The sequence below is a fragment of the Trachypithecus francoisi genome, unplaced genomic scaffold (genome assembly GCF_009764315.1).
Source record: "Trachypithecus francoisi isolate TF-2019V2 unplaced genomic scaffold, Tfra_2.0 Lachesis_group9, whole genome shotgun sequence".
NCBI lineage: Eukaryota > Metazoa > Chordata > Mammalia > Primates > Cercopithecidae > Trachypithecus > Trachypithecus francoisi.
The window spans coordinates 15,651,462-15,662,056 of record NW_022681474.1 but is presented as its reverse complement, the minus strand read 5'-3'; the positions used below and the strand labels follow the sequence as shown (position 1 = coordinate 15,662,056).

The 10,595-nt window shown below is 41.3% G+C and overlaps 1 protein-coding gene across 1 annotated transcript in view; it reads left to right on the top strand.

Annotated features, from left to right (window-relative positions):
• The first annotated feature begins 1,585 nt into the window (after positions 1 to 1,585).
• Positions 1,586 to 10,595, top strand: part of ADARB2 (adenosine deaminase RNA specific B2 (inactive)) — a 509,391-nt gene continuing 500,381 nt past the window's right edge. Inside the window, exon 1 of the mRNA XM_033208520.1 lies at positions 1,586 to 2,056. Coding sequence (XP_033064411.1) covers positions 1,957 to 2,056 — 100 coding nt within the window. The 5' untranslated portion in view covers positions 1,586 to 1,956. The remainder of the gene's footprint in view (positions 2,057 to 10,595) is intronic.

Genomic DNA, 10,595 nt, shown 5'->3' with positions numbered 1-10,595 from the left:
CCGGGAATTATCAGCGGAGCTGAGCTGTGCTGTCATGGGAACAGGGTTGTTGAAGCCAGCACCGAAGAGGGATGTTAGTTTGATGGTGGCCCTCAGTCTGACTTGAACTAGAAGGTTCTCAAAGAAAAACACAGAAGCCCTGTCTTTCTGAGGCCTGTCTGTAACATACGTTCATTCCTTCCAAATTATTTGCTGGAAAAAATTTAATAAACAATCATGGAGTAATTAACATGTTCCAGTTCCTGTCTATACTGGTTGATACTGAGTCAAGAGTATGAATGAACTTATGAGGTGGGTGACGTTGTTATCGCCAGTTTACAGATGAGGAAACTGAGGCACGGTTTAACTTGCCCAAGGTCATAGCAGTAGAGTTAAGATTTGAAATCAAATGTCTTACTGTCTTTCATCAAAGAAAACTGAGCTACGATCTATCAGCTCAGCACATAACAACACAGGAATGTCCTAATTATTTCCAATGTTCCCCAGAGTGATTATTTTTTCTTATAATAAAAATTATCTGGAAATTTCTAGGCCCATAAGCAGCTTGAAAAGGTTGCATGTGAGGCAATGAATAGCAGAAATATTTGTGTGCCATTTTTATATCAACATGTTAATGTGTGCTAATGAATTTTAGAGTGGATTTTTTTTAAAAAACATGACTATTGTAATTAAAAGCTTATGTGATTTAAATACAAGATGTAATGATGATTACCAGATTCTATTCCTCTTTATATTTTACATAAGACTTCTAGGCTTCCATAAGTATAATTTGAAACATAGGACATTCCTGAAAAAAAAAATTGCTTAAAACTATTTCAATGTGCAATCCACTTCTTTGTAAATCTTCCTTTCTTTCATCCAAATATTACATTTGACAACCAAACTCTCCGATGAGAGCCTTCTCTTCCTTTTGTGTCATTGTTCCCTAAATAAAGCAACACATGAAATTCCTGACGGCAAAAATCAGACTCAGATTCCAAAACCTCTGTCTTTATGCAAGATTTATCTTTTGCAATGGAAACGGCCAAGGAGTATGAAGAGGGGGAGAAAAGAGGCAAACAAACAAGCAAACAGACAAGCATGCAGGCTCTGAGGAATAAACACCCCTCAGGGCGCTGTCTCCTGGGGAATTGCAAACCTCAGTCCGTTTCTGAGGAAGTGCGGTCTCTGCATTTCTGAAAGAGGTATTTCCCCCCCTTGACACAAGGCGCATGATAATGAATTAACTAGTTAAAAACTGTTGGTTGGAGAAACCCGTTCCTGTGTCTTTCTGAGCAGGGCGAGCCGAGCTGTCCGCGTGGCTGCAGCAGGAGGCCTCGTCCTCCCGGGCAGGGTCCCTCCCGGAGGCTCCCCGGCCTTTCCCAGACGCACCCGCGCCGCGTCCTTGTTCCCCGGGAGCAGCCTCCCTCCAGCCGCCGGTCCTGGGAGCTTCACCGTCCAAATGGGAGCTGAGTTTGCAAGCTGCCAGGCGGCGGTGCGGCTGGTGCTGCTGCTGATGTCAGAGCCAGAAAGCAGTTGTGATTGGATCTAATTAGACGCTGCCGCAGCAAATAGACAAGCTCCCTGCGTGATTGGCTTCAAAGTGGCTGGTGCCAAACAACTAGCAGAGGCGCAAAAGTAGCTTCCCTGCGCTGGGAGCCCAGAGCAGGAGGCAGAGCCCGCGGGAAGCTCGGAGCACTCCGGACGCCGCGCACCCTTCCCCGCCCTCCCTGACCAGGGAGCAGCTCGCGCCAGACGCCCAGCCGAGGCTCCCAGCCCAGTGGGAGCAAGTCACAGAAAACAATTTGAGAGAGGGAGAGAGACGGTCGGAGCGCGCTCTCCTTCTCAGTCCTGAAAAGTGAGCCGCTCCCGGGTTTGCAACCTCAAGCTTCGCAGCGGCGGCGGCGGCGGCCGGGAAGGAGGCAGGTGCAGGTGCAGGAGGGAGGCGGCTCTGCGCTCCGCGCCTGGGTCTCGGCCATGGCCTCAGTCCTGGGGAGCGGCAGAGGTTCTGGAGGGCTGAGCAGTCAACTCAAATGCAAGTCCAAGAGGAGGAGGCGGCGGAGGTCCAAGCGGAAAGGTAAGGACCTCGTGGCGCGCCGGCCCCTGCACTCTCCATCCCCGGCATCTCCACGCTGGCTTCTGCTGGGGTCTCCAGGCTTGTCTGTTGTGAGCAGCCTCACTTTGGGGTGCTGGCGGGATAGCCGCTCCGTGCAGGGCGCTCGGGAGTTCAGATCCGGTGGAAATGTCTGGGGCCTCCTCGTGCCCAGAGGGGACAGTGAGCAGCCACGCGGTGACATGTTTGAGGGACTGGGACGAAGTGGGGCGAGGGCAGCGAGGAGCTCCTGGTGGACCCCGCGCGTCTCCGGGCCCCGCAGTCCCCACTGGCCGGCAGGGAGGGCACTGCCTTCCACCCTCCGGAGGCCACCTCATCTCCAGGTGCCAGAGGAATTACCCAAAAACGGGGGAACGAGGCCTCGCGCCAGGTACTCCCATCCAAACTGTCCCCGAGGAAGGGGTGGGCGAAGCCCTGCGATCGCCTGCCCAAATTGGCTGGCAGTTTTTACTCAATGTGCTGTCCGTCGATTTGTAAACACTGGAACGTTAAGAGAACACAGGGCTCGTCCTTGGAGAAATAAGCAGAAATGAATACAGGAAAACAGAAAGAAGCATCATATTTTGTTAGTGGTAGAAAAAAACCCGCAAACCAGGAAAGCAGGAAAAGCAGCCGGCTGACAGTTGCCACTGACAAACTCACGCTGTGCCTTGTTACTGATATTCCCGGGGCTGGGCCGTGCTGGAGTTAGTCAATGCTACAGCAAGCGAGGGCTTTCACATTGGGGATGGTGCAAAATTAGCAGTCGCTCCAATATGAGAGCAATGCCCCCACTGCCATTGTCGCCTGCGTGCATGCCAGGAAGGATTAAAAGATTCTTCTCATGCCGACCCTTCTCTCCCAAAGAGAAGCCTGTGTTGTTGTCAGCTCCTAGTGAGCCTGCAGGAGAAAGTTCAGTTCTAATCATGATTTGAAATGTGCCGATTTTTTTAAGTGATGTAGAAGTATAAAGAACGGTTGGGAAAACACAGCTAGAATTGATCAGCTTTGCCAGTTGTTTGAAAGCAGGAGGCAACCTTAGGTATGTTTGGGGTTGTCCGTCTTTCCTGGAGAATTTTCATCTGTGCATTGGCCTAAGAGAAGTTTCTACCAGACCGTTCCCTGTATGCTCTCTAACTGTCACCAGGTCCTTTATTGTTTCTTGCAATCATAGAAATTACCCAGACAGTCTGAAGGTATAAATGTCAATAGCAAACAGTCATTCATTATGACCGAATGTCAGGAACACTGGGAGACACTGGCCCCTACAACTTCCTCAAAAGGTTTTGGAGCCTTTGGTTTCAGAAGGGGAGAGAGGTTGTGGTTCTCATTTACCTCTCAGCTGCTAAGTGTGCACTTGCGATTCACTTTGTTGTTTGAAATTATCATTTTGAAACAGACTTGTTAGTGTCCTTCAGAGATAATGCCAAGACAAAGTGGCATTGATATTGAGAAAGTCACCGGACTGAATAATGAATACGACTTTTAAAAGAGGAAAAAGGAAGCATCATCTTTACACTTCAAGTGTTCACGTTTCCCAATATTTTTGATTAGTCTGTTTAAATATTTAGAGTTGAAGAACGTGGAGTAATAGTTCACAATAATGCAGTTTATAGAAATATAAACTGGAGGAAAGTGTTGCCTTTCTCCAGATTCACTTGCCTTACCATGAAACATCAGTCGTGCTAGCTTAGAAAGTATTCAATTTAGGGGGAAAAAGGAAATCTGGGGAAAGACTTCATTTGCTGCAAACTTAACTTTAGCGATTCAAAATAAAACTCCTATAGCAAATATTTCCATACCTTGATTATTTTGAATATATCAAGTCCCTCAATTTTCATAGCCAAAAATTGAAACCAGAAAGGGCATTGAGGATTTATACACTGATTTCTATTACGAAGAGATTTCTGGTGTGCAGGAGAATTTCCCATGGCACCTGCTGGCAGCTATCTTGATAGGAAAGTGAAATCAAACTGCTAAATATTCAATTTTGGGGGAAACGTTAACCATGTAGATGTACCTGATCAAATTAAAAGGTAACATAGCCAGCTAAGAGAAACATTAAATACTTATTTGCATTTTCCTGGGAATTGATTACTTCATCTATAATACCTAGTTATTACAGATTTTTTTATTTTATAAAAAAAGGTGAGTTTAAATTATGTCCTAATTGTCATGAATCTTAACAACCATAAATGAATAGAATAACCTCAGCTTTTAAGCTTATCTGATATTAAAACTCTATGCTTGCCACAATTTAAAATCCACGTGTGTATGAGAGACTGTTAAGGAATTCTAGTGTGTCTCTATCAGGTGCTAACTGAAGACGTTGATAGAAGCACAAAGTAAGGGCTGTCTTATTAGGGGAATAAAGACAATTAAGATACATGCTGACCCTCTTGCCTGTGAGATGCGTATTTCCACCTAGTCTAAGGGACAAGAATCATTTTTGAAGACGCATGATAACTTTTAGTTTCCCAGTGTGGTGACATCTGGCTCCTTTTCTGTGTGTGACTCTGAGAGTGACTTTGGCGTGATACGCTTCTTATCAAAATGATCTGTGAGCTCTGAAATAAAGCACGCCGAGGCTACAGCTGAAGTGTGGTCAGGACACAATACTTTCATTAAGTGCAATCCATAAATATTATTCTTGCCTGTGGAAGGTATATTTTAGTTACCATGCCACAAAGGAAGCTGTATGTATCTTTAAAAACAAAAAAATAAAAATAAAAAAACCTTCGTCACAGAATATGACTTTCAGGCATTATTTGGCAGGGACCTGTATTTTTCTCTCAGAAAAACTTTAAAGAAGATTCTCAGAATATGTCTCCCCACACATCAATCCTACTTCTGTTATTTTACTGGGACCTAGTGTTGTATAATTTTGCATTTTGTGTGTTATTTTTCAGTAGGGACTTTCTTTTAGAAATTATTCATAAATGGTTTAAATTTTTTATGTAAATGAAAAAATGCCAAAATTTGACTCTCATATGAGAGAAAAACAAGCTGCTATTAAAAAAAAAAAAAAAACTGTGGGAAGGACAGGGAAAACCTTTCTCATTTTCACATCAATGGCAAAGCAATGTTCATATCCCATGACACATGCCAGACACGTCAGTATGTCCCACGCCTACCTCATTCAGAGGCGTTGGGAAAATAATAGCACTTGGAGTTTATGAAGACTGTTACCTGCCATCACTAAATACCCACAGAGTTCATTTCTCACAGAGAGTAACAGGAGATTGCACTTTATTTTATAGTTCTTGGTAGAATTATACAAGGTAATTATGTACAACCAAATCCATATTATGTGGTTATGGAGAGTAATATCTGCCTGTATTAGAAATAGCTCAATGCGTGTTATAAAAGGATACATTTTATCCAAAAAATAATAAAGGAAAAGGCTTAAAGATTTTGTTTTGTTAGTATCAGTTCAACCAGGTAGAATAGAGGCAGAACTCATCAAAACAGTACAGTATATAAAAACAAATCACTTTAAAATATGCCAATAAATCTCTGAACCCTGGGATAACTTCAGGGTAATATGTATGAGGAATTTCTTAAATGTTTTTAGTTATTAAAACGGCGCATATATTCTGTTTTGTCTATCTGTTTTTCCCTCTTTTGTGAATGTATTTTTTCTAAAAGGAGCTACACATTGGCATGAAAGTCATTTTGCAAATGAACTATTTTTAATCTTCTACCCATTACTGTGTACAATGTATAAAATGACTGAAGTTTCCAGAATTTTTCTTTGAAAAAGGCTCTTTCAAGGCAAACATACTTGGAAATAGATTGAGAGCCAATCCAAAATCAGCTGGTTCCACAAGGTATGTTGAAGGCTGGGGTTTTGGAAGCGGCGTGTCAATCTTCATTAACCGGAAGGGGAAGGGGCTTCGGGAGCCACTGGCCATGCAGGATCTGCAGTTATCCGGGGCCCGTCGGGTTGCTTTTGAGCTTTGGCACAGGACACCTCTTTGAGGCATTTGACAGCAAAATAAGTTAACTTGAAATTTAGGTATTGTTCTAGAGTGGTTGGTTATACGAGTTTTAGAAACTTGATGCATTTTGAGCACGAGGTAGCTCTATAAAAGTAAAGCCATGAGTCATGGGAAGGTGTGGGGAACGGGCAGGTTGCTGAATGCTGTGAAATGCAAATAAAAAGTTGGCAAAAGGAACAAAATAAGTCGAGCAGATGGATGGCAGACGCCGGCTTGCTGTGAAATGAAAATCCATGAAAAATTAATGAAATAGAAAGATTGTGCTGAGGATGGGGGCAGAGCGGCCGTGGGCTCCGCAGGCCCTGCAATGCCACCGTCGTCCCCGCCGGTGTCACCCTGGCTGGCGAGGGACACAGCCCTGCACCGCCCGCCGGAGCCCCACATCCTCCGCTTATCTCGCTCACAGACAGCTCAGGAGGAAGGGCTGGATTTCGTGATAAAATCAAATTGATTCAACCATTAACCAGCATCTAATTGTGTGGTGCTTGTTTTTTTCCTCTTTCTCTTTTTAAAAAATTTGTATTAGTGCCTCTGGTTTCTAGTGACCCGTGTAATAACAGTAATTGGAGATTGCTTCAAGGGCATTAGATATGATGAACGAGTTTGAATGCAGAATAAAAATGTGGGATTCATGTATCCACAGCTAAACAGGGGTGAGTCGGTTCCTGCAGAAGCACCAGCCCAGAAGAGCATTATGTAAGGAAACACAGAAAAGGAAATTGTCTTTTTTTTTTTTTGGAGGCATGAAAAGATAACTTACGCCCTAAAAGCTTTTAATGTTCAATTTTAAAACTATACATATATATAGTATGATATATATACACACATACATATTATATATACATGTATATTACTGTGTATGTATGTATATGTATACACACGGTAAAAACAGCCGAAACATTTGAGCAATTTTTATACTTCCCTACTTCTTTTTCCAAAATAGTAGAAAATGAATGTCAGTATTTTTGCAGTATGAACAATTTTGAACAACTCCTAAAACCAAAATTATTGTAATACTCTGCTTCTCATCATTTAAAAATATTGTATCAAAATAGATATTGCAGTTTCAAATTTGGTTCTTAATTACTAGCTCACAAGATGTCTAAAAGGATAATTTTCCACACTGTAAGTGAGACTTTAAAAGTGCCTCTTGCCATTTTGAAACCGAATATACGAGTAAAGGTGAATGAATGCCAAGTGAACTATGAAAAGCCTGGCTGCCCTTCACAGAATATTCAAACTACTGCATGTTGACGCCGTCTCTGTGGTTAGGATAGCTCAAGAAAAGCAGCACGGGGCTGCACCCTGCCTGGTGTGTGGCCAAGAACCCTGATTCGTGTTGCTAAGTATTTGTGAATAGAATGAAACTAAATTAACCTCTATCTTTATAATTAAAAGTTTTTCCTCCGCTCAGAGAAACAGACGCTGCTTAATACTTGATTTTTCAAAGACAATTGTTTATTCCTAGCTTTTGATATACTATACCTACATTAAGAGTGTGTACCAATATCGAATAAAGACATTACATTCAAAAAGAGAAGAAACAATGCTTATCAAACGTTTGGTTCACAGGGACAGCTAATGGGCTCTGGTGAGACTTTGGAAAACAGGAAGGGAAGGGAACATTGAGAAATTTAGGAACTTGGAACCAGGATTCCTCTTCTGCTCACATATGTTACTGTCTCGGTATCAAGACATCCCTGTTCAGCAGTTAAAGTTGGGCTTTTATTTACTCATTTATTTGATTTAAAAGGAATGGAGGACGGGGCTATTTTATCTGATTGCTTGCCTGACGTTGTTTAAGCAACGCCCTAGCAAACAGGGCTCTTAGGCCCTGAATCTCCATCTGCAAATTTTATGAGTGAATCCATTTTCCCGGAAACCACATCCAAATATCAGCAACTTAGAAATGGATATGTTTGCTTTTTAAGAGATCCACAATATCCCTCCAGCCCCCAAAATTTGGCCACTTGCAAAGATAGCAGACTTTTCTGAAGAATGATCTGTATTTGGAAATAAAGAGTTAATCTGACTTTCCCAGGCCCTCCATATGCACTGAGGATATTTAATCACCTTTTATTCTAGTCATAGGTTTTGAGTAGGAAGAGCAGCAAAATAATTACATTGTATTATTTTATTGATGGTGAATGAATACAGTTAGTTTCTGGCAGCAAAATGGTAAATCCTCTTTGGGTTATAAAATACATATATATTGGAATTAAGCTGTTTAAATTATAAAAATGATCAATAGTTAATGTTCATTTTTTAAATCTCAAAACATAGCAGACAGGTCATCTAAATTCCATCTTTATATTAAGGAGGGGATTTTATACTTAAGAAATAGTGTCCAATAAATCATGCATTCCTATAAACAAAGAAGAGTAGCACGTGTGCTTAAGTTTGAAGAGAAATATGATATAAATGCTCAGGTGACTCAGATTTTAAGGAAATTTATTTCAACTCTCTGAGAGGTGAAATTTTTGAAAGCTTTTTTGAGCTGTGTACGCTTAAAATTGTGGAATTGAGGGTGGTTTCGCTGAGCTGCTTCCAAGGCAGAGGGCAACTAGGACCCTCGTGTTTGTGTGACTGAACGGCTAATTCTGTTCTGATACAAATAGTCACAGCAGCCAAAGCCTCACGAGGAACAGGGCCACACTGTGTACGAGCGAATTCTCCCATGTATCAGAAAGAGAAACCCAGCAGTGGGGAGGCAAAGGTGAAAGAGGGCAGTTATTATTTTTAGTGTTAAGGACCATCTCACTCCTACGGATCTCTAACTCAAATCTGGCCGCGTTCATCACTGCACGTCTTTTTAACGGTGCCAACAACAGATCACTCATTTGCAAAACAGGTCCAGGTTTCTCTCTGTGGCTGTTGTTTTGCCATTTGGATAATAAATAAAACGAACGTTGCTCAGAATCTCTTTGTAAACCTTCCTTTCTAGGGCCTCTAATAGATGGAGTGAATCTTACGTGCAAATGATAGCTCCACACCTTCAGGTGGTTTGCACATCATGGAAAGAATTCCCTTAAACCCCTTAACCAGGATGTGCTTTGGAGAATTTATCGATTTCATTAATCTGTGCTGCTCCATTTATTTGAGATGAAGTCTTTGATTCTTGTTTCCCACTGCCGACAGACGGAAGCTCTGCCTCATCATTTTGTAATGTCTTACATGATTTCTCAAATACGTCTTCTCAAAGGTGGTATTAAAATAGGATGGGGAGCTCAGTTCTCAGAAACTGGAGCCTACTCCTACCTTAAAATGATAACCCAAGTCAAATCTCTTCTTATGGAAAAAACCAAACAAGAGTAAAGGTCCTTACTGTTTCTAAGAAGCAGGACTTGAGATCCATAGCAGGAGAGCTCAAAGCATATACCTAGGGCACCAATAATGATTAAACAAAAAGCAGGTTTTATTAGTTTAAGTCCACCAGAAGTACAAAAATGTCCTCTCTTTAAAATAATTGCAATATTTCCTAAAAGTGTAATTGCATTTGGAAAAAAAAATGCAATTTAATAAACATGACAGAAACATCAGCAGAATAGATTTTGACCTCCTCCAAACCCCAAGTCTGGCTGGGTTCACTCATCCCTGTCTGGAGCAGATGCTGTGCTCACATCAGGCTTATAGCTGTGAAAATAGCTGCGTTCTTAAAGGAAGTACCTGTCCTCTTTGTGTTAGACTGTGTTCAGGACTGAGGACGGAAACGTAAAATATATACAAGCTCAGACACTATCTGATGTGTATAATTAAAAAGGACATTGTTTTTATAAATTTGGGGATCTACAAAATTTGTTCTTTTTTTTTAAAAAAAAAGAGCCTTTTACTATTCCTTAGGTAATGAAAAACATAGGTAGCCTAATTTAACTACAGACACAAAGATCTTTTATTCATGCTTCAATTCTAAATGTTACTACTACAGATAACCTTTTAAAAGGACTATCCGGATTCTCGAAGGATTCTAACAGAAAGAGTTTTCAATCCCAAATATATGGTTCAAGGAGAAATTTTGAAAATTCTAAGAATTCTATGCTAATTTTTTCTGAAGAAGAAATAATTTTGAGATAGTTCTCAAAATCTTTGAGACTGTTGGAGTTCTAGGAAAACTACTAGGACAAGCAGTAGCTTTTGAAAAAACTCCAAGACAGTAGCATGAGGGATACAGAAACTTTGACAGCCCTGAGTGATCCTGAACTGAGAGCAAAAGCTGTTGCCTCTAGAAGTATAACAGTGTTGATGTGTAGCAAAGCGTTATTCCAACATCCTTATACTGTTTCACTTTCAGGAACTAAAGATGGGTATATATTCAGCACTGACTGACATGCAGGGAAATATTTACTTAAGAAGCATTTAAGAAGATCAGGTTCTTGTTTTTAAGTATAACAAATGTGAGAGTTCGTATAATTTTATGTAATCACCTGAGTTTTTAATCAAATTTTTGCTTCAGGGAAGTTAAATCATGACATGGGCTCTCGTATGTGGGTAATGAATGGAAGGCATGCCATTACCATGTGCGCTTG